Source organism: Phyllostomus discolor, chromosome 4 (assembly GCF_004126475.2).
Source record: "Phyllostomus discolor isolate MPI-MPIP mPhyDis1 chromosome 4, mPhyDis1.pri.v3, whole genome shotgun sequence".
Classification (NCBI taxonomy): Eukaryota; Metazoa; Chordata; class Mammalia; order Chiroptera; family Phyllostomidae; genus Phyllostomus; species Phyllostomus discolor.
Genome location: NC_040906.2, coordinates 177,199,033 through 177,224,346, shown reverse-complemented (window position 1 = coordinate 177,224,346; position 25,314 = coordinate 177,199,033). Strand labels below are relative to the sequence as shown.

At 37.3% G+C, this 25,314-nt stretch overlaps 1 protein-coding gene across 3 annotated transcripts in view; it reads right to left on the bottom strand.

Annotated features, from left to right (window-relative positions):
* Nucleotides 1–25,314, bottom strand: part of SMPDL3A (sphingomyelin phosphodiesterase acid like 3A) — a 34,359-nt gene that overhangs the window by 5,469 nt on the left and 3,576 nt on the right. The window contains exons 1-8 of one of the 3 annotated variants that reach the window (XM_036024642.1): nt 23,626–23,819; nt 19,201–19,414; nt 18,151–18,295; nt 13,765–13,861; nt 12,849–13,018; nt 12,198–12,378; nt 10,699–10,823; nt 8,710–9,068 (exon numbers count right to left, since the gene is read on the bottom strand). In XM_036024642.1, the coding sequence (XP_035880535.1) occupies nt 8,748–9,068; nt 10,699–10,823; nt 12,198–12,378; nt 12,849–13,018; nt 13,765–13,861; nt 18,151–18,295; nt 19,201–19,414; nt 23,626–23,737 (1,365 nt within the window). In that variant the 5' untranslated portion in view covers nt 23,738–23,819 and the 3' untranslated portion in view covers nt 8,710–8,747. Of the gene's footprint in view, nt 1–8,433; nt 9,069–10,698; nt 10,824–12,197; nt 12,379–12,848; nt 13,019–13,764; nt 13,862–18,150; nt 18,296–19,200; nt 19,415–23,625; nt 23,820–25,314 lie in introns of those variants that run through there. The other 2 variants (XM_028509633.2, XM_036024643.1) reach the window with 2 other exon arrangements.

The window sequence follows — 25,314 nt, the reverse complement described above, 5'->3', positions numbered from 1 at the left end:
ATAAAATGTGTAAGTCCTAGACCAGGAGGGCGAGGCACCCTATGGTCAGAATCTGGAAAGAATCTGAACTGATAATCGGATGTGAAGAACAATTACTGATCTCTGCATGATGCACAATCAAGCAATGCAAATCTGTTGGCTTGAAAGAAGAGAAACTTTTGTCCTAACCTCACTGTCTTTCACTGACAGAAGGCCAAGGCATTTCCCAGCCAGAAATCAAGGCATATACCTTTCTCCAGACAGAGTGCAAAAACCTGATTACTGGTTTCCATCAACCTCCATTAATCTATCTCTTTCTATTAAAAATTAGACTAAAACTCCAAGAAAATAAGTAGGCAAAAATAGGGAGGAGAATGTTTATAACACTCTGGGAGATGTAGACCTCATAAATAAATGTATACATATGTCGGTAAAATGAGCCCAAATAGAACTGCCTGTGGAAAATTATGTTTTTTCATAATTCTGATGTTTTAGCATTTCAAACAACCAAATAGTAGAGATAAAATAATATGTCAGCCTAAGTCAAGCAAAACCCCATTTACTATATGGCATATACTTAAATTAGCCTAGCAGCTAAGCAGAAATTCATCACCCAGGTTTAGGTCTAAAAACATATTGACTAAAACTCAGTCCTACAGAGTCTGTGGCTTACTCTAAAATATCCCATCTGAAATGGGATGTCCATTGCTGTCCTCAAATTTCCATGTGCTCAAGTGATCAACTAACTAATGCAAGGCTCGAGAGTGGCCAGTATAATATGAGTTCTAAACATGAAAATGTCACTCTTTGCTAATTAGCACACAATTTCAAAAATGGATTTCCAGTGGTGGAAATAGTTGTCTGAGGACTGGCATAATGAATGTTGAACTCTCAAAGGTAAAGTTAAAAATACGCAAAGTGTGTAGACTAGCTAAAATGGAATAGATAGACAGGTGAATGAATACAGAGACAGATGCTAGACGGACAGACATGAACAAGGATGCATTTTTTAAAAAGACACTTACTCTTCCTAACATGCAAGATAGAAGAGTCCAAAATGGCCAACAGCCTAACCTGTAGGGAGGATGCCTTAGACTAAACCCCTACCTCCTTCAGCTCCAGAAGTGAACCTCCAAGGACTTTGAGTGGTACACTGTCAGCGCCATATTGGAACCCAAACTCAGCAAAGAAAAAAAATGTTGTGCCAAAATATCCTCCTATATTTAGAACCAAATAGAACAAATTAATAAAATCTCTATAATCAAAAACACGGCCTTACATAAAGCCTTGCATTACCTACCGTGTTGCCCAGTGGGACGAGATGCGACTGCTAACCTTCATAAACAGTTATGGCAGGCCAGTAATAATCAACCACCTGGAAATGATTTATGCACAGTAATGCAGAAAAGTAAAACAAACAACAATTTGACTTTACTTAAAATGTTGACATTTTCTTCATGATAAATAATTTTGCATTTTAGTTTTTAATTTATTTTAATTTGTTTCTCTTGATTGCTAAGTATTTTGATACCTCCTCCTCAAATTTTGCACCAGAGGCTAGTGCCTCACTGCCCTGATTTTCAGCATCTCCGGATTTAAGAAGGTTGAAATATCTTGTGTCCAGAATTTTGGTATTTGGTTCCAGCAAAACTTTCACTCAGGATAGTGCTCAAAGCCCCTCAATAAATGGAAAATAATCTTCTAGACTTATAAAATGAGTAGTGTGAAGTATTAGCTTTGTTTTTTATGTGTTATGTTATGTGTTTGTTTTTTATGTATGTATTTTATTTTTTATATGTTACCTTACTAATAAGTATGTTGTTAATAAGTGTCTCTATGTGTGGTATGATTAAGCTCCAACCTGCTTTCATTTTTACCTGATACCCAAGAATTTCCAGAGCACTACCATTATCTGCCAAAAAGAAGCCAAAAGAGTTAGTTAACTTGGGTCAGTTCACAACACTCAAGGAAACCATGAATGGGATCAAGAGTAAAGTATATTTAATTTTATTTATGTATATTTTTGTAGTGCTTACTACAGACCCCACATTATTTTTCATGTTTTACAAAAACTAACTCACAACAACCTTCTATGTGAAGTATTATTAACAATTCTGTTTTAAAAATGAGAAAACTCTCTTTTTCCCTTAGTAAAATCCAGAACTAGGTCTATGTCATTAGAATTGTATGACAGGCAGAAAAAGACCACCATGGATATTTACAAAACTAATGCAGCAAAAGGAAAGAAAACACTGAGTCTTCAGACCCAGAGGGGGCTATATTTCTAAAGTAATTCATCACAAGAATCAAAAAATAAATTTAGAAACCATGTTAAAATCCTTAACTAGATTCAAAAACAGGAACTCATAACTAAAAAGGTTTGGGCAAAATGAGACAGCAAATCAGTAAGATTTATCTCCTATAATCATTTTTAGAAAAGGGAAGATGTTTTGTTTTTTAATTAAATGTAAATCTTCTTAAAGCCTTCACTAGGACTGCTTCTTCCCATTTGAAAAATGGTTCAAATCTACTGGACTAATGGTTCAAATTGCAGCACTGATTGGCATAAAAATATATGTAGTTCAGGAAAATGTCTCCAAAGACTGGCATTCTTTTTGTCCATTCTCAGAGTTTTTGATATGAATTCTGAAGGTGGATATAATTTCTGGATTGAGATCCTCTTAACCTGATAGCCTGTTTTTCCCAACTTTATTGAGATATACCAGTAACTGACATATAACATTGTGTAAGTTTAAGGTGTACATGTTAATTTCAAACACATATATTGCAATACAATTACCACCTTAGCACTAGCTAACATGTCAATCATGTCACATATTTACCATTTGTTTTTTTGTGGTGAGCACAATATTTTTTAATTAACCACTTCCCTTTTGTTTCATGTTTTAATTACCTTTGTACCCCCATACCTAGCACAGGCCCCACACTTAATAGGCATTAAGAAAATGTTTGACAAATGAATGTACAGACCTACTCTTCCCATTCCCATAAAATAATTATTATGAGTAACTTAAACACGTGGTGGCTTCTAAACTAAAGAGCTTCCAATTTAATCTTCAGTTGTCTATTCTCAACTGAAGAAGAATAGCTTCTTAAACATATTCTTATTGAAAAGATTCAGTTTTGCTTCAAAAGCATAATGATTCCAGATGAAAGATGTTAGTTTTTCCTGGTGTAGCAAATATATCCATTAAAATATTATAATGAGTAGATGATATTTTAAATTTTAAGTGACTTTTTAAATTTTCAAATGATATTAATATCCATATGTTCTAAACTTAATGTTACCAACTCTTCCCAAACATAGGATTATAAAAAAACACATGTATTTCAGCTAAAGTTTCCAGCTAGATTTTTAAAGAAAAGGTCATTAATGAATTGTCAGGTGAACAGAAACTATGTTGGGCTGCTGCTATGGTGCTTTGACATCATTTGGCAGCAATCTTCGAGATTAACAGGAAAGAAGACAAAATGAGTTTTTGGAAAGGTATATTCATTGGGACCCCTCTTCCCACTGTCTGACCCCCAGCTCAAGCATCAAGACACCCTTGGATTAGCAAATCTGTATGGAGACCTGTCACTACTGAGAAGGTGCCAGGCAAACATGTAGCAAGTTCTGCAAATGCTTTACAGGGATTCGGTTCCAAGCTGCTTTCAGTTGTTGGCATAGCCAATAAGCTTGAAGCTGACTGAATGTCAGAAACCAATGGTGGTATACCTCTGTGCAGTGTGTTTGCCAAAACCGGTTAGCTAAAGCACAGTGACATGCTCAGAGATGCACATGTGTGTATTTTTAATTTTCTTGCAAACCTGAAGATGGAAAAAATGCAAGCCGTTGCTGGATATGTTTTTGTTAGACTAGGTTTCTTTTTTTTTTAACTAAGGCTGAACATTTTTATATAACTGTAAAAAGAACACTTCAAGGGCTAAAGACCTACCCAGCTTCTATTGGCCATCCTGGAATATATATTAAAGGACTTTTTATATATTATTAAAAATGCCCTATGTAACTCTTGTCATTGCCCCAAGCACAATTCCATTGCCACCTGAGTGATTTGAGAATAAATGCTTCTCAAACACATGCATAAAAAAGGATTTTGTAAGTATCCTACAGGTATCTCAATAATGATCATAGAAATAATAAAACTGCCTGACAGACTAATCAGAATATGATTTTTTCCATATTGTGATAACCATTTCCATGTTTATATAAATACATGGTTTTAGACAAAGCGATCATTTTAGTATCTTTCTATCACTTCCCCCAAATATTGGACACTTTGCAGACATCTTTGTAATATAATTATCAGTTTTTCTGACATTTGTTTCATGACATCAGAACCCCCACTAATTAGTTCTCTAGGAATGGAGCCCATTGTAGTGCAGGTAACTTTGTTAAATTTTTCAATTGTTACATCTGTTTTAATTATGTGTGATGTGGCCCAAAGGCAATCAGTGTTCCTAATAAGCTGTCTACACATACAGACTAGTGTGTGTACTAAGCTGAGCTCCACAGGGTCAGGGATCTTCGTTCACTACTGCATCCCTAGCACCTAGAACAGTTCCTGGAACATTAAAGGATATCCATACACATTCGTGGAAGGAATGGTGACATCCAAAACCCAGTGGTTATGGCTTTATTTTTGTATAAACTGAATGTTTCCCAGAGCAACACTGAAAAGTGTGAGATCGTTTCCCTTATCTTCATCCTCATGTCCTTCACTAGTCCATTTCCCCATCAGATCCACTTGCTCCCTTTGGGCCTCTAATACCATTAAATAGTGTTACTATTCATAACTTTGACAAAATGCTATGTCCAAAAACTGGACTGTGAACTTCACATTTTCATTTAATTCCCACGACAATGCTATTAATCAGGTAATGCTACCTCATTTGACAGATGAAGGAAATTGAATTACAGAGTAAGTGCCTTGACTGTATTGAAATGAGCAAAGGAGCTGAACTCAGACCTCAAATGCCTCTAACTAGGAGCCCTGACCTCAACATCTTATCACATCACCGCCGCATGGCCTCCTGCTTCACTAAGTCCTTCTTACTACCACATAGTGAGAGGACATGTTACTCTTCTCATGTTCATCTCTAAACCCCACCTCCCTGTTCAGGAACAAATCCTGCTGCTGCTGCTTCCAAAATATATCACCCCAGGGGCTACTTCTCTCCACTGCCACCACCTCAACCCACCTGCACTCCCCTCTTAGTTGCACTACTTTAACCTCCACCCCCCCCCCCCCAGTATCTCCATGCATTCACTGTGAATCATTCTCCATAGAAGAGCCTAAATGTCCAACTTCCAAAGTTGGATATCTTGGATCTCTATGTACCCTTACAAAAAGTGAATATATTATGTGTAATATTAAAAAAATGTATGAAGAAAAATAGAGAAAACATCTATATAGCCACTGATTGTTTTAGGAACTAACACTTAACTAATACATTTAAATCTCCTTTTTCTCTCTCCCTTATTAACTTGCACATTCACTATCCTCTAACACTCTTATATTTGATATTTATTTTACTAGCATATCTCTGTTTTGTCTACCACATATCTCTACTTTGGGCTACTACTACATACACATCTTCTTGGTCTTCTACATATATCTCCATTTATGCATTTTTAAAGTTCAATATAAATGGTATTACATTGTGTTTGTCCTTTGGCAATGTGTTTTTCACTCATTAACATGCTGGTGGCATTTATTCATGTTAATTTTCACTTCTGTATAATATTCCACATGCTGAATAAACAATATTTCATTTATCCATTCTCATGCTGATATATGCTTAAATGGTTTATAGGTATGCCATTGTTATTAATTGTACAAACAGTGCTGCCAAAGGTTATTCTTATACATGATTCTTGCCATATAATTTTGGGAGTGTACTCTTATGAATAGTCCAAAGACTAAAGAGCTAAGCGAAAGGGAATTTCATCTTCAACTTATGTTGTAGAATTGACCCAATATAGTTATTTGCAGTGGTTCAGTTCTTTTGGAAGGTACAGGTAGCTCCAACAGTCAGAGGAAGGGGAAGACTATCTTCCCCCACAACTTCATCTGATGGTGTTAACAATGAAAGCAGTCATAATACTTACACTGTCAGCCCAATGAAGTTCCATCTTTTTTTCTTTTAGCATAAAGCTCATTGCATACAAGAATCACTCAAGGTAGGTGTGACGATATTTTTTTTTGACTTGGAGTTGACTCTATTTTTTTAATTTTATTTTTTAGTTAAAGTTTATATTGAATATATTTCGTATTAGTATCAGGTATACGATATAGTGGTTAGACAATAGTATACTTTACAAAGTGTCCCCCCCAACATATTTCCGGTACCCACCTGGCATCATACATACTTAATACACTATTGTTGACTATATTCTCTGTGCTGTGCCTTACACCCCCATGACTATTTTGTAACTACTAGTCTGTGCTTCTTAATCCATTCACCTTTTTTACCTAGTCCTCCAAACCCTCTCCCCTCTGGCAATTATCAACCTGTTCTCTGTATCTATGAATCTGTTTCAATTATGTTTGTTTATTTTGTTCTTTAGATTCCACAACTGAAATCACAGTATTTGTCGTTCTCTGACTGACTTATTCAGATGTGACAATATTTGAGAGGCAGGATTCAGCTTATCTTTTAAGAGTCTAGAGTAACAGAATTTTCTCAGGGATCTGGACACAAGATCGGATGGTATTCTAGGACTAGGTGCCACTAGGAGGGATGCTGAATTTACTAAGATTTTTTCCCCATCATTCAAGATGGGAGGTGGCTGTTCAATTTATTTTCTGTATAATAGATAGAAAGATTCATTTAAATAGATATTTCCTAGTATACATCTGCAAGTATGCTTTGTCCCTAAATCTCTCTACCCACCTGAACTGGTGGTTATTATTAAGGACTCTTGCCAATTTCCCTCACCATTACTCTCTGTCCTTCCTATCAGCGTGGGCTAAATGTTGCAACAAAACTGGTTTGAAAGTATCAGTTTAAATGATCTAAACAAAATGTGTTTTATAAATTTGCCAAAGCCCTATTGATAAACAGAGGCAAATCAAGACAACTTTTACTGTGAATGTAAAAAACATTTTTTCTATAATTAAACATAATCTGAGATAAAACACAATAAATAATTGTAACAGCTCTGACTGTAGAGTTAAAAAAACTCACTTAACTACTAATAACATACCTAAATATTACTTGTATTTTAAGATCATTTATTTGTATTTTAAGGGAAAAGTAAACTGAATATAAAAAGGTAGCATTAAAATATAGTATTGTATTACAATGTGGGAAGGGTCCTAAATGTTCACTACCCAAGTCCCCAAAAGATGTAGAAATTTCCTCCACAGTAACCCTGCAAGCCCGAGCTTGCTCGTGTTCAGTGCTGGGGCTCATTGTCTAGGTCAGCTCACGGCACCTTCAGCTTCCACCAATTCTCCTTGTATAGCATAAGCCTGTTTTCTTAAAACATTTGCCCATTGAGTGTAAGAATATATAACTATATGATGCAATCATTGGACAATACTAACTTTAAATATAATTGCGGGTAGGAAGACTTATAAATAATATGATTATTTTATAACAATAAGTCTTTGCTTTGTTTCAGTATTCTCATGTACAAAGCATTCTCATATATTTTTAAATGTAAAAAAAATTAAAAATGTTTACCTAATGAACATAGATAGTTTCTTAGATATAATATTCTTATTTTAAAATACATTCTCACCCCTTTGGATATTAAGATATTTTGGTTTTATTACGATGGCATGTTATATCTACAAGTCATTTTTTGTATTAAATCAACTAATGAAAAGGATAATGAGTTCCACTCTCCTTATTGACTGACCAAAGGCTGCTGATTGTATGTCTTTTCCAGCAAACCCACGTATGGGGTATACAATCATCTCCTCCCCTACATCTCTCAGCCTTGTCTCTTCTACTTCAATTCTCCTACTTAGATTGGAAACAAACAACAGCTTGAGAGAAGTTGTTGAGAAGCAAACAACTGTGGAGCAGCCCTAAAAACAAACCCACGAAATGAAAGTTCATTTTTATCCTTCTCAGAATATCGTGATGAAGAAAATGCCACCACTGCATTCCAGTGTGCTTCTCTGAGAAATATTCACACCTGTCACTTCACTCCAACAATCATTTACCAAGTCTCTGAAACTGGACTATGACCTTAGGCCTTGTGCTAGTACTGCAGCTACAGCAAGAACAGCTTGTGACATTCTCTCCTTAAAAGTTAGCACTACTCAAGTGCGAAGGCAGACAGCACCCACCAGTGACATGTCATGGAGTCAGACCCTAATGAGACAATGGTGTTTTCTGGCGAGGAGATAGGGTATATCAATAGTGTTAACCCCGTTTACATATGAGATTTAAATATATTAAGAATCAGTCATCATACTTAGGAAGAAGTCATTTGCTTTAATGGAAAAATGGCAATTTCAAAAAGGGCATAAATTAAATATAATTATATAAACCGGAAGATAGAAAATTAACATCCAGACATCATTCTCGTAATGGGCAGTTTAAATATATTCAATGGAATACAAATTTAGAATATTCAAAATATGTACATTTGAACATCATAAAAAAGAAAACAAAGAAAGGAATTTTGTTTGCCCACTCAGTAATTCAGGAAGATTTATGTAACAATTTCCACAAACTGATCTCAGGCACAAAATGTTACATTTTCCATGAACACAAGTTGTGAAATACTATAGACTGTGCCTTATATAATAATATTGTTTGAGACAATCTTCGTAGGAATTATGATCAAGAGCCACAATAGCACAAATTTGAAAGGCCTTACATTTCTCATCACAAACTTCACTGCTGTCATAACTCACAAAGAAGTAATTATAGTATTTTATAAATTTCTTACTGTCTGGGGTTGCAAATTCCTTAGCTAATTCATACAAACTTTTCGGCTGCAAATCTTCAATGTCATAAGTCTGGGTCAGGATGTACTCCAGTTTCCAGTTGGACTCTCCCTTTAGATTAGCATCTGTCAGGTTCAAGTAATACTGCAGCATATCCTATAGTTAAAAACAGAGAGAAAGCCTGGTTGATTTTAGGTCCCACAAAGCATTGCATAGCAAGAAGAGTCCTTACTAAGACTGATGTGATGTTCTTAATTTAAAGTTGTAGTCATTAAAAAAGGTAAGAATTGTTTTTTTAAAACAGTCCCAATAGAAGATCTACTTTACTTTTTTCATTTTAAAAACAATGAAATAAAATAATATAAAATAATATAAATTATATAGAGATGTACAAAATAAAAAGCCTTCAATTCACAAACCTCAGAAGTAGCCAATGCTAATAATGTTGTACATATCAGTGGTGTACTGGGGGCGGCTTGTAACCAGATCACAAGAGTCTACTGTCCGATTTTCAGAAATCTTGTCAGTTGGTTGATGTGACTTTGGCAGCTTGAAACTGGCCATGATGGGAGTATTTACACTGTGGAACTCGGCAAACACTAAAATCAAAGTGCTTCTCCCCCGACAGTGAACAGGTTGTTAAACATTTACCAGCACTCTGGTGCATGTGTGGTATTCTAGACTTTGTAGACAAAATAAATATTTAGAATATATATACCTATTCCCTATGTTTCAGCTTTTTTAAAAAAAATGAAGTCATACTATGCAAACTGTTTTGCACTTTCAAAAATTATTGAGTGCTACATCACTGACATTGTTCTATGTCAGTATATATACATATATATATAAACACACATATATACACATATATATATGTATACACACACACACAGGTCTGTGTGTGTGTGCGTCTAAGGTTCAGATCCCAAAACAGGCAACTAATAGTTGTAAAGTAATTCCTTTGAACTAGTTTATTTGTCAATAGTTTTATTTCCTCATTTAATCTAATGTTTATGTATTAAATTAGATTTCCCCTACCCTACCGCCTTCATAAAAACCTGCTCTAAGAAATAAAAGAGCTACTCCCATAAAATTCATCTAGGAAAAAATAAAGCCATTACCTCAATACAGACTTTGAGAAGTTCTTTACCAATTATATTTGTGGAAAAAGCTACTACCTGTAAGCTAGAAGCCCAGTCTTTCAATGTTAAATGTATTTAAAGCAGAGTCATGTACAAGCTCCAGAGAACTTTTACAGCAAAAATCAATGTTCAACTCAACTTATTTTCTTTACAAAATTTTTTTTGCCAACATTTATTGAGAACTTATTATGGACCAAGCATAGAGGAATAGACTCAGACAGAGAAGTTAGGTAATACAGCCCATGAGAAAGTATGGGGTCAAAACCTACACTCACCTTCACAGCTGTGTTCTAAGAAAGAGTAGTTAATAACAAATGTGGCTTAGTGAAATATTTCAACAGGTACACAAGTCCACAGAGAGGACACAACCTAATGGAAACTTCATCTAATGAAAGGTGAAGCCTTTGGAAGAGAAGTTTCAGAGGAACAGCATACCAAAGGCTGACCACAGAAGCCCACACCTGGAAAGGGCTGACACTCCAAATATATATATTTAAAAAAAGGAAGACATCATAAAACTTTAACAAGTACAACTCACCTAGCTATGCTGAGAATACTCAACTAAACTAATGAAAAATATTCAACTACAATGAAAACTACAAATGCATAAGTGTAAGGTTAGTTCTAAAATTGTACCAACTTACCAATAATTCATAATCAAGAGGATCATACTGAAATAGTCTGAGACCAGGGTAATTGGTCTGTTTTTGTAAAGCACCCTTCACCGGCGTAACAGCAGGAGCCACAAACACAGAATTTATTGGATTTCCTGGACAAAACATATGCACATAAAAATATTTTTTTTAGAAATTGAGTTTTTTATTAAAAATATGAACAAATTCCAGATTAGGAGATTGACAGACATAACAGCCAATGATATATGTTCCTTGATGGAATCTGACCTGAAACAACTATAAAGACACTTTTGAGAAATTAGGGATATTTTTATTATGGATTAGTAGTACATGAGAGCAAAGAATTATCACTGCTTTTATTCCATAAGTTAATGATATAATGACTATGTAAGTTACTCATGTATTTAGCCATGCAGACAAAAGCATGTAAGGCTGAAATATCTGACCTTAAGATTCACATTCAGATACTTCAGGAAAAAAACCCCTAAAATATGGGTAGGCATCATATGTGGCAAAATCTTGATAGATATTAAATATAAATGATGGTACACAGTTTTTTTAAATCATTCTCTCTGCTTTTTATATACTTGAACATTTTCATGATAAAAAACAAGTTCTCACAAGTACACACAATAAAAACCCAAAACTAGCTTGTCTTGTACCTCCACCTCAGATGATATTCCAATAATTACATAATAAAAATTTGATTACAGTGCCACCATGTTTTATACATATCGTAGAACTAAATTTCTTTCTGAGAAACAAAGCTATCAAATTCTGTAAAATGATCATTTTTACCAAGCTTACTCATTCTAGATGAAAGAGGTACAGCAATTCAAAAATGTTACCCAATTACTGAAATATATGTATATATATACATACACACACACACACATAGATTTTTCTCTTGGCTGACTGATGTAAAATCAGAACTCTTGTTCTGTTAACTCAGTTTTCTGTCCTCATGCAGCAATCACTTTTAAAAATACATAATTGTTTTGTTTGATGCTGGAGTTTCTTCTGGGTTTTTTTTTTCTTTTAATGATGAGTAGATGACAATGTCTGTAAGCACTTAAAAGTGAGAGCTCATTACGTTTTACTTTAAATCAACAGTAAATTATGCATTGGTTTTTAAATTAGGAGAACTAAAACAAGTCATCTCAAAAACAACTTGAGTCTAGCAGGTAAACATCAAACAGTAATAATTCTCTAAACTTGAGGGTATAAAAGAAAATTTGAGTGAGCTGAGGGTTTCAGAGGCTTTTGTGTTCTGGTGATGGCAATCAAATGTCAGCGGCCCCGTGGGGTGAACAGGAAAAACCCGACTCCAGGCTCTGCTCTGGTGTGGCCACTCACCATTCCATTACAGACGGCGACTAAGTACAATCTGGTGCTGGCAGGTCGATTTAATGAAACACCTCATTACTAAATCAGTAAAAATCACCAGAGATCTGCTGCTATGCTCTAGCGTCTTGGATCGGGGAGACACATACAAAATGTCATATTACCTTTTTTATCTGAAAGAATCATAATGCTGTCTCTGTGAGTGTGTCCATAAAATTGTCCTGCAATGATCTTGCTGTATCTTCTAAAAATATCTACCAGTTTCTCGTTGTAGAATTCTCTCATGGCTGTAGTGTGCATGGAGTAGGGCAGGTACCCCACAGGGATGTGTGCTATGATGTACACCTAGGGGCAGAAGCATGGGAGGACAGCTGAGGGTCTTTTTGCACACTTGCCATCACATTTGTTATGACAAAATGACATTTAGATACTCAAGATTAATACTATATTGATTAAAATTTGGAAAGCAATTATACCATCTCTCCTGTTTATTACCAAGATGAAATTAGAAAAATATTAATTTCACTATATTTGCACTTGTCTCATTTAAAATACAGTTGATAATATTATGTAACTGTGACATTCGTCACAATTTTTTCAATATCAACCTTTTTATAGCAACTGCTGTCAATTAATCCTCAAAACATTAAAAACAAAACAAAATAACAACAGAAATAAATCATAATGTGTCTCCTATGAAAATATCTTCAAATTTTAACACTTTTATTAATACCTGACCCTCACCCTCAAGTTTAATAAATTCAGAAATTTAACCCTCTGTTTATCCCCTGGTGATTTTGAGCTATGAAATCTACCTTCTCCTTATTTTGCTGAGAGATATTCAGTGTATGTTCTAGCCATTCAAACTGATTTGCTGGGTCACTCCTATTCAGGGTCACAATATCTGGGCCATAGTACAAGTTTGTGTTTAGACTGATGATCCTAAGGTTCTGATTAGTTGAAACTTTCTGTGAATAAAAGCCACCTATAAAAACAAATTAAACACATTTTAGAAAAACACATACAGATATGTAGTCACTGTGAAAGCGAATTCTTAATTAAGGTTTACAAGCCAGTCAGGACGGTCATATTCATTTCTCATTGTTTAGTTTGTCCGCACACAGGCAGTCATCAGCTAAGAGTCAGGTTTTACAAACACTTGCTGAAAACCTACCCTGTGCCAGGTCCAGTGCTGGCACTTCCACACACAGAGGTAACAAGAGTGGGTTCCAACATTCAGATGAAAATGAAATTAAATATATTGACACTAAGCAATGAGGTACTGAATTTTGTAAAAGAAAAATTATTATATAAACTCCTATTTTTGTACAATTGGGAAAGTAAAGGTGAGAATTATTGTGAAATACAAAATCCAAGGGTGTTGCCAGGGACGACTGAAGACATGGCAGACAAGCCAGAGCTGCTGCAGCCTCTGTGCAGAGGAGGCTTGGAGGCACAACCCCACCGGCACCAGCAAACCAGTGGTGACAGAACACCCAACAGTCTACTGTCAAAAGCAGCCGCTGAGATGGCCTTGCTCTCTGTGCCCCGGGCCCACTCACTGCCCATGCTTCTCTCTCCTCCGCCCTCAAACATGACTCATGGCCTCCAGAAAATCTGGGTACAGAGGGTCTGCAGAATTGGCACACTCAAGCAAACAATAAGGATCTAAGTCTAAACAACATGAACAAAAATAGAGGCAAAATAGAGACAAGTAAATCTTTCCCTTACCTTTCCTTAAAGTCTGAATAGCTTCTTCATCTAGCCATGGTTTCCAGAGGTTTGCTACTGCGTTGTACACCTTGCTGGTGAATGAAGGCAGCTGATCCTGGCCACAGATAATATAATGCACCATTGAAATGCTAAAGAATTCAACATTGTTTGAGTGCTTACTACTATGCTACACATCTGAAAATGAAAAGATGAGTACTAGATAGACTTGGTCTTTAAGGAATTTATAACTTAGTTGGGGAGACAGGGGCAAAATATAATCAGTCACCTGTAACACAATGCTCTCGGTGCTAAAGCAGAGGTTCTGGAAGTACAGAAGCAAGAATAATCAAGTCTGGTCTGAAGAGTCAGCGTGGAGAATACAGCATCTGAACCAGGCCTTGAGTAATCATTCATCAAGTTGAGAGAAAAAGGGATCAAACAGAGAAGAACAAATCCCTAACAATTTCACTTATATGTGGAACTTTAAAAACAAAACAAATGAACAAAACAAAACAGAAACAGACTCACAGGCATAGAGAACAAACTGATGATTGCCAGAGAGGAAGGACAAAAGATGTGAAATGGAACAAGAGGTACAAAGTTCCAGTTACAAAACCAGTAAGTTCACAGAAATGTAAAGTACAGCATAGGGAATAGAGTCAACAATATCATAATAGCCTCGTACAGTGTCAGAGGGTTACTAGACTTATCATGGTGACCACTTTGTTAGGTATATAAGTGTCAAACCACTGTTATATACCTGAAAATAATATGTAGTTTATTAACTATATTTTCTTAAAAAGACAAAAACAATGACTGACACAAAGACAGTGTCATATACTCATACAGAGAAGAGAATTCATTTTAGTGAGACCAGGGTATAGGATGGATGTGCAAATGAGCTCAATAAAGAGACACAGAGGCAGCTTTGGGCCTGACCAAATGCAGGGCCTAGCGTAGCATGTGGAAGGAATGGAGAAAATTAGATTAAGTCTTCTGACATGTTAACACTAGTATAAAGCTACTTAACTTCATAAAGATTTATAACAACAAAAATTTGATTTGAGGAAGTCTTTTATGTCAACCTAAGTTTTATCAACATATTTTGATTTTTAATAGTATACTAGAAGTACAAACATTCTTTTATTATCATAAAGTATCTTTTATCATTCTATTTTATTATATTATAATAAAGTATGGTGACATAAGCTCTAGGGAAGTAAAAAACAAAACTTTAAGAAAGTAGATACCTAATAAAAACCTAGAAATCATTTGTAAAATTGGATAATTGCTCCAATTTAAAAAATGACAATAAAAAAACTGATGCCATTTTATTCACTATCATCATTTCCTTCTGTACATCAGTGATAAAGACCTGTTTCTTAAAGGAGTTTCCCTGTCAGTATTAATTAAAGTGCTTAGGTATATTTCAAGATGACCCAAGTCACATTAGTTCTTAATGCACATGCCTAATACATGATGAAAGTATAAATACCTTCAGAGCAAGTAATAACCAAATGACTTGTTTTAATGAACTAATTATCCACAGCACATTCAGCTTCTATTAGAGATTAGAGCCATGTATCTGAAAATTACACAATGGCTTAGGCCAACCCACATTCTGATTAAAAATTGGTCATCATCATCATCATCATTGCCACCATCAAAAAACCTATAGTCTTAGCCATTTGTTTTCTTTGAGATGGAAGCTAACGTACTGATATGGTCATGTGGAATTTCAGATATATATATACATATATCTGTCTCACTCTACACTTTTCTCCCTATTTTTAATATGTGAAATATCAGCACCACAGAAGTTAGGTGATTTGACCAGGGAGAACTGGTCAGTTGCAGAGCTGGGTCTAAATCCCAGGTCTTGGCACCATCACACTTATGTCTAAATATCTATTTCACCATGCTGTCATCTCAGTCCTTTTGGGCTGTGACATGACCACTGCCAAGAATGAAGTATACAGTGGGACCCACCCAAAAGTTTCATGGCACTAGTCTTACCAGTTTAGGGGTAAATGAGGACCCTGGCCCAAACTGCTTTCTTGGGCGGCAACTGGAAGGAATCCCTGGGCTGCCCACACTAATATCAGCTTCTGATGGAATGGGAGGGACATGTATCTGTATACGCATGCTTATGTAGCTGTTTATGTACAAGTTTATGGGGTTTTAATGGAAATTACACTTGTCATCTCTACTTGTCACTAACATTCACCAGAATTCACCTCAGGTATCAATCTCCAGTAAAACTGTTGTGGGCCCTTCATGTTACATTTGACATTCCTGAAATAACATGTGGGGTGGAAGGTGCTATAACATAGCACCACCAATAACATGTGGTGCTAAGCTGGCAAATAGCATTGTCAACATGCTATTGAAAATAACATGTGGGAAGGATGGGCATGGAATAATAGAAAGATTTTCAGATATAAAGTCCTATGGTAGAAGGAGAATAAAATTAATGAAGGTATACAGGCTGTGCAATTTACTTTAGTTGTACCTACAATAAGATATAGTATAAAGGTTGGATAGTACCTACATCTTTGAATTATTATAAGATGTGATATCATGATTTCATAAAAAGAAAACAGAGATAAAAGTAAAGAGAAAAAATTCCTCAAAGGGGTTAGAGAAATGTATCATATATCACAGCTCAGTGCCATAACCACCACTACTCCCCTTACTGAGGGCTTGCTCTGTGCCAGGTAGGAAGCTATGCCCTTTCCATACAGTGTCACATATTCTCACAAAAACTTTGCAAGGATGGCATTATTGCTCTTATTTACAAATGAGTGACCTATAGATCAGGGACATTAAGTGAAATATCCAAGTTGGTCAAGCTATTAGAAGCAAGGTGGGATAAAGATTTAAATTCTAGTAGACATGACTCTAAATCCCACCTTTCCACTGTACCAGGCTTTCTGTCACCTAAAGCACATAAAAGCAATGTGTATAACCACTGGCTGCTGGAGATTGTTCGTCCCCAAGCCTCTGCACCGTGTGGTCTAACATCTCAGTGGTAACAGCAGTTGACCACTAGTTGAAAGGCTAACTCAAAAAGACTCATGTATTGTTCATCTAAGACTGAGGCCAGTGTTAAGCGGTCATTTGAAACTTAAGCTCATCCTAAAGTACAACTTTTCAACATCACTGTATTCAGGTTAGATTAACTAATATAATCAAAACCCTCATGACACATCCTTTTGATATGAGATGGAAAAATATTGTAAGCAAAAGAAACATGCAGACAAAGAGAGGCATGGAAGTAAACATCATGTACCAGAGATGTTGATTATGTCAGTCTGGTAAGAGCAAGGGATGTGTGAAAGGATGTTGGTCTAATTGCACACAAAAGACCCAGGATGTGGGCTCTGCCCACAAGTGATGGTGAGCACTTGAACAAGCAACTTAACACTTCTAGGACTCAGTTTTCTCGTCTACAAAATGAAGGGTAGATCTAGACCACAGTCAGCAAACTTCTACAGAGAGTAAACTGATAAATAGTTTAGGCTTATGAGCAATACAGTCTCTGTCAAAACTATTCTACTCTGCCACTGGTGCAAAAGAAGCCATAGGTGATACAGAACAAACAACAATCGCTGTGTTTCAATAAGGCTTCATTTACAAAAACAAGTGGCAGGCCAATATGGATGACTGCCTGTAGTTTGCCAACCTCTGAATTAAAAAATAATCTTTGAGACTTCTTGACTCTGCAAAATCTAAGATTCTGCACTACTATGACAAGACCCGAAGCTAAGGCTGGTGTCCAGCTCTTATGCACAGGCTGCTTAACAAACAGCTGCTCTGAAAAGTTGAAGCTCAGGCTGTTTCAGGCATATAATATTCTGAATACAGTCTCTGCCTTGAATCACATCTTCATTACTCAATAAATAAATTTGACTTGAACGTGAACCTCCCTCCTTCTGTTCTTATGATAGTTGCTATGTTTTTAAAGTTTTCAATCACAATCTATCTTAGATTAGGGTGTGCAGAGCTTTGTATGCCTCATTGCAATTCTGAAAAATGTAAACATTTGTCAACATCAACTTATCTTGCTAACTTTATCAAGGAAATGCAAATAAATAACAAAATTACTCAAAAGAAAGGAGAAATTAAGAAAGATTACAAAGGAAAACAAAAATTAATAGTCCACAAATTAGGTAATGTGCTCCCCAAAACTCACTGTGGATATAACATTTTATGACTTATTAAGAGTCACTTTAACATCCTCAAAACACTGGCCTTGCCTTCCTGGAGAGCTGGCATTAAGAACACACTCTGCCTCGATGGGCCCCACTCCCACACCCTGTATCAGCTAGTTACTGTCCTAATTTTGACACTACTGATGGGAAAAATCACTTAAGTACTTCTGAAAGGTGAGGTCAAATTTACCTGCGGCCAATAATCATGATTGCCCAGTGCAGGGAAAACCTGGAGGTCTGGAAAGAGACTCTGGACAGTAGTCGTCATATTAGCAATCACCGTTATGACTGTGTCTGTTGAGAGTTCATGGACTGGAACATGAGGTGGGCTATCCCTGAAAATGAGAAAGAATCATAGAGAACAAAATCAGTTTCTATTAAAAGTCACTAGACTTACGTGTGATGTCTTTCCGTGCACTATCATTGCAGACCCCCACCATAAAGCAACAGGTGTAGTTAGGAGTCGACAAACTACTCTTCATTTACCTTTCTCCCACAAAGAATCTTATTTTTTAAATTGTGTATTTAAAAAACACAAATTAGACATCTCATCCTATTTTACTGCCTGATTGCAGATTTACAAGAGATAAAAAGTTTTGGTAAATTAAAAGCACAGATCCCAGAGTCAAAATGCCTCGATTCAAATTCCAGCTTTGCTAGAAGCTTACATAGCTAGCTGTGTATATTTGGATGAGTTACTTAGATGCTCAGTGCCTTCATTTACTCATCTGTAAAACGAGGATAGTAATATTTAATGTAAAGATCAAATGAGTTACAATGTATAAATTAATTAAAATAGTGCCATAGTCACTCTGTTAGGTATAGGAAATATAGGCCTCTTCACTCTATCATAATGGATGGAATTATTTAATTATACTACCAAAAGATGGTGTTTATGAAATTGCTATCACAGTTTAACTACATTGTTGCCACTTGTTTTTATTATTAAATCAAAACTTCTATCACATTAATAAATATTTCAAGACACTGATACAAGTGTGCTCTTTATGGATTTATGTCTTAGTTAACATAAACATATTTCTAGAGTGTGTATTCTGGAAAAAATACCAATTCTAAAATTGTTCTTATCTCTAATGATGTTGATTAATTTGATCTAGCATTTTTTAAACCCAAATAATTTTTAAAACATAATTAATTTTATGGAATTCATCATTCTAATGAAGCTTAAGACACGATAGATAAATATTGAGTAACTCATGGTACTTACATAATAACTTACCCTGTCCATATCATGAAAGATGCTTCTTGTCCTGAATGTTTTATAAAATCGAATGCTGACAAAATAAGGTGATATGGAGAATCACACATAACATCTCCAAAAGGGCCAGGATTGGAGGCATTTGAGCCTTTGGATGAAGCACACACTTTGGTGCGGTCATCTGTGATGTGGTAAGTAGGGTCCAAGTGCAAGTCAGTCACATGCCAGAACTGTCCTGTTGATTAGAACAGAAAATGGTGTTAAATCTACTTCTTTGTTTGGTGTTTCTATGCAAATATTTACAGTAGGATGACAGACAGTTGCACTTCCCTATGATGGAAGAAACCTTAGTAATTTATGTTGCTAGAGGACCTGAGCCTTAATACAACCCTTCCCTATGAGAATATGAGAATTCCAGGGAAGAATGTGCTAGAATTTACTACTTGAATGTGTGAGAACTGAGGAGCTCTGTGACAGCATGACCACCTAACAAGACTTTGTAACAAATACAAGTTGCCTAATGAAACATATGGAGACATCCTTCTGGGAGGTCAATAATAATATTATATTGTGTTTTAATAGCATGTCTCCTTCCAGAATTTAAGGTTTTATCATTTATTTACATGTCTCTCATAGAAAAATTGGTATAGAAATATGATGTGGTTTGTTAGGGTTACACAGTGAATACATTGCAGAACCAGAAACTAAATCTCCTATGTTCTTTAAAACCTTGCCTCTCAACATTAATCGGGGAAAAAAATTAATACTAGTTTTAAGCCAAATACTGTAAATGCCAGAAGTTCTTAAAAGTTTTTTTTTAATAGAAGAATACCTTCTATTATATACTTATACACCAAAAGCATGGGACAAACAAGTAGAATGCAAACTTTTATCTGTACAAAGATGAAAAATGCTAAGTATGTTTGTAAGCAAACACTAGAATAAACCCAAAGCTGAGATAATACAATAAAATATTGAAAACTGTTAATTTGTTAAAATAGAGAAGGTAAGTTAGATTTGGGTTGTTTCTTCACAACATTGTTGTGATTTTGTAACACATTTAAGTTCACAGCTAAGAGGTGGTAAACAAAAGATCCAGAAGTAGACAGAAATATACTTTATAGTCAATTACTTGGTGTTCAGTCTTCCTTTCAAAACATTTGCTAAGAGTGATTTATTTTATTCTATAATGCAGAAAATAATCCCACTTTTATTTCCAGCTTAGACATCTTCCAACACAAAGACTGGAGCTGGCAAATAGCTCAGAATCATCCTGGAGGCTGTCCTTCCTTGACATATAAGTATGTAGTGTATCTCATTTTTGTGTAAACATGTATTTTATCATTAGTAAAATGTTAAGGTATAGTAAACTGTACACAGAACAGCACAGTGCTATGGTTAAGAGTGGAGACTCCAGAGTCAGACCACCTGACTTTGAATCCAAGCTCAATTTACTAATCTAGTTGTTGCAATCCTGCAACAACCCTAAATAGCCCTACTATATGAGGGTTCAGTGACTTAATAGAAGTAAAGTTCTCAGAAGGTACCTGGCATCGAGTAAGCTCAGCATTAGTTGTCCTACTACTACTTAATAACCCCAAGCTTGAATTTGAGATTAAACTTCCTCATTTCCAAGGAATAGTTAAAATTTTATTATTCACTATAAATTCAGTACTGTTTTTTATGCCTTACTTGCATCAATTCATCATTACATCCATTTTATATATAAAGAACTGCAACAAACAGAGAGCAAGCCCAAGTCACATACATCATACACAAAAGAGCCAAGATAAGGATTAAGGAAACCTGACTCCAGAGGCCACTTTGCTCTTAACCACTGCACACATTGCCTCTCTGTGTGTGCTCCCCTTCCAACACCCTTCTCTCATTCCCCTTGTGTAAAATAGATACTGACAACACCTACAAGAGACACTGTAATGATTAAGGGACATGAGATTATAAATATACTAAGTTTTTGTAAAGCAAAACTAGAAACACATTAAGGACTCATCCCCTGATATAATTTTGTACCTATATTTATATAGCCCTCGTATCTAGAATATGTCTGACCTAGAGTAGGCCCTCAATGAACATTCTTTAATTAGTCAAAGGCAGATTTCAGGATTTCCTCAAGATCACATGGTGACTCAGCAATGAAAGCAATTTTGGAACCAGACTTGCAGAACAGTGTTCTTTCCACTACATTGCATTGCCAGACAGATAAGTGAGGGGTAATTACTCAGATGCACTGAAGGATGGCTTTAAATAGCAGCCAAGAATGGAGCTCTGACAGGCTCTTAACCTGGAATTCATGAATAATGAACCTCAGGAGGCCACACCTCACACCTCTAAATAAAATTGTACACAAAATGCTCTGTGTGTGTGTGTTTGTGCACAAGACCATAGAGCGGGCCTGTGACAGAGCCCACACTCCAATCCAGATTCTCTTCACTCCAAAAGTTAACAATCTAAAGTTCTTTTCACTACACCACAATTACTTTCTTATTGTGCAGATAATCTTTAAAAAGATTTCCACAAATGTTTGTGCATATGTATATTGTCAACATAGCTAGGTAAGTGCACAAAATTATATCAAAAAAGCTTATTTATCTTAAAATGTTTTAATTTATCCCAAACAGCCTAGTAAACCATCATTCAGATGCCTGGACATATGGCTGTTTAAAATAGGTGCTTTTTGTTTATTTGTTTATGTCAGTTTCTACCAAATAGTCCAGCAGGTCCTGACATACTCAAGCTAAAGAGCTGTGGCTAAACACACTCGTGAAACTTCCCTGGGCTTTTTTGTCTTCTGACCACCAGAACTTTACAGGACAGGAAACTGACACTGGGACTTTGCACAGGCATGCACACACACAAGCAAGTGAGCAGAGGCCAGCCCTGCTGGGTACTATAGGGAAATCCAAGTATTTTGGGTTGGAGGAGGAGGAAGATTACATCAAGTTCAAAAGTAAAATAATATATCCGGTGGGAAACTGCTGAGTCAACATGTAAGCTGCTCTTTGTAGTTAACCCTTTCCCTTCCTCTTCCTCAGGTGATTCAACCTTGTGGCTGTCCTACCAAAACACAGAAGTGTGAGTGGAGAGTCACTAGACCCCAGCACGTTGTCATTGAAGGCTTCAGCAATCAGATTTTTAAAAACAAATGGTGAACTTGCCATTGTTTAATCTCTTGCAGTCAGGGACATTTTATAACCAAACTGTAAACAGCCACCTAATTAATAAAAGCAGGAGCCAGCATACATAAGTGTTTTGAAACAACTTCTTGTTATGACTGATGGTTGGGAAACCTGATTTACATTTCTTGTTTTCAACTGCCTGACAGCTGAGTCATGAGAACTTGACTCTCAAGAAGGGACATTTCTCGAAGAGCATTTCAGAAATCACGAGAGAGGAAGAGCTACAGAGAGGTGTCAGGACTCAGCACTGCGCTGAGTTTCAGAGACAGATATGCCGAAAACATAAGACAGAACTCCACCTATCTAATTTTTCTCCTCCAAATAACAGAGCAATTATTTTTAAAGGGAGTTTGGGAAGTGTGGGTACCTTGTTCTTTGAAACTGAAGGCTCAGGTGGCATTGTAAAATCTCTCATCCAACTTTTATCTATTGTGGACCAGTGGTTCTCAAACTCCAGCGCCTATAAGAATCACCTGGAGAGTTTATTAAATAGATTGTTGGGCCCCGATTCTCGCAGTTTCGGATCCAACAGGCCAAGGCTGGAGTTGAAAACCTGCATTTCTAACAAGTTTACGTGATGCCGATGCTGCTGGTCCCAGACCACACTTTGGGAACCACCACTGGAACAGGCACTGTGTTAAGTTTTGAGAACCAATGAAATTGGTCGCGTCGGCTGGGAGCCTAGCATGTAGCTAAAGTGAAAAGCAGGTCCCACTGGTTCTAAGGTAGACTAAGGGGTGGGTAGCACCGAGGCTGTGACCGTACTCCACCTGGGGGAAGAAACGGCCACCAAACTCAGGAAGCAGGGCAGAAGATACAAAAGTCCCAGCGACATTTACACCCCTGCGGTGTGGAGGAAAGCCCTCAGCTAGCTGCCCCCTCAGTCCTGAGCTAAAGACTGTGGGAGACACCCAACTCCCAAGTTTTTTCCCTGCAGATAGGGAGCTTTTCCTTCCTTCCCCGGGGAGAAAACAGCCAGAGACACAAAGGAAACCACTGCCGCGCGCCCGCTCTGAACGCCCCCGCCGGCGCGGGAACTTCCCCCGGGTGGAGTTCCGATCTGCCCCCGGCAGGTGGACTCGGCGCCCCGGCCCTTGGGTCCCCCGCGCTCGGCCCGGCGCAGCCCCGGCCCGCCGGCGTCCCGCCACAGTCGCTAGCTGGTCCCGAGCACTTTTCCAGACTTAGAGCAGCTGTTCCGCCCCAGCGCTCCCAGGCGGCTCGGGGAGGGAGAGGGTCACAGGTGACTCACCCGCCGCCGGAGCGGGACTCTGGCCGCGGGCGGGCGCCAGGGGCAGTCCGAGGCCGGGTTGGCCCAGACGGGCCACCAACAGGCTGCAGAAGAGCGCGTCCAGCAGCGCCATCGCGGGCGGAGGCCACAGCCCGGGGAGACTGGAGCTGTCCTGCGGCCCCACTCGGACCGTCAGGCCCCGGGGCCGGGGAGGAGGCACAAGACCCGGAGGGTGTAGACGCCCAACGGTCACGTGCGAGGGCAGAATGCCGCAACTCCGGTAGCCTGGCCTTCGGCAGCTGTCTAATGATTACTTACTTGCCTTTTTGCTTCTTAGCGTTATGATTCGCTTGGGAAGGAATGTGTTTGGGCCGGTCCCAGGCAGTGCCTCTTTGCTAAATGCCACCTGGCCCTAACCTGGAGGGCCTTCTCCACGGAAGTGACCCAGAGAACCTTGAAGTATCCTGATTTGGAGGAGGTTAGCACGGTGCCTCTCTGATTGTGGTGTCTGAACTAGCAGCACCAGCACTACCAGGCAATTCTAGTTACAAATGAAAATTCCCAGACTCCAGGACAACTGAATTAGTATCGGGTTGGCACCCAGTCCTGTATGTTTTTACAAGCCTTCAGGGTGCTGCTAAAATAGTGGTGATGTTTCAAAACCACTTCTCAATACACTAGGTTTTGGGATATTATTTGTTAAAAAACAAAATTCAACCGAATAAACTTGAAAATCAATTGGCTTTATTAAGTGATCTATAAATTGGTCAGCATCCCTTCCAGCAATAAGAAGGGCTCTGGAGGGGTTATACAAGATGAAACGTTTTTATGGGAAGAAAGGTGAGACTGGTAGGGAACTCGAGAGTTGGAAAATTTTAGTTTAAGTAATAGCTAATAAGCTTAGTAAACAATTCGAGTAAAAGCTGTTGTTCCAGGAACTGACTCCAGGAGACCACAAGCAGTTCCACATTTGTACCTCAGGAGGACTGCAAGCAATTTAAGATGGCATCTGAGCCATTGAGCTCCAGAGAGAGGTGGACACTGCCCAGGGCCCCAGGGCCGGATGCTGCAAGTTTTTTTAACCCAATTAACTTTTCCCTGAGTTCCAACCCCCTTACCTACATTTTGTTCTCCTTATAAAATAGGTCATTTTAAAATGGAATTTAAAAAGGTCATTAGGGTATGAACCTGCCATCTTCTCAGGTGGCAGGCCATCTGAATAAAGCGCCCATAAAGGTTCAATCCCTGTCTCTGCTTATTGGGTTTGGTATGTGACAGGTAGCACAAATGCCAGTTGTTTTTGTTGTTGTTTTTTGTTTTGCTTTTTTTTTTCCGGTTTCAGGACAAGGGAACTATTAACAGAAGAACATAAAACAATATTTTTAGAGCAACACTTCTTGTGGTGGCAGCCAGCAAGGGTTTTTATCATGCAGATTGCCTCTTTTTTCTACGGGGGAGTGAGGCAGAGAAAGCCCACATAAACAATTTTCCATTTTTAAACTTTTTCTTCTCATGGCCCACATAAACTAATGACTAAAATTCTGCAGCACACCAAAATATATATATATTTCTGTCAATCAGACAAAAAAATAGGTATAATTTTGATTCATTCACACCAGATGACTATTGTTGTATTGGCAGCTGTCACATTTTTATTTCACAATCTAAGGTAAAAGAGGTCAGTGGCCCTGACTAAGTAGTCAGGTATTG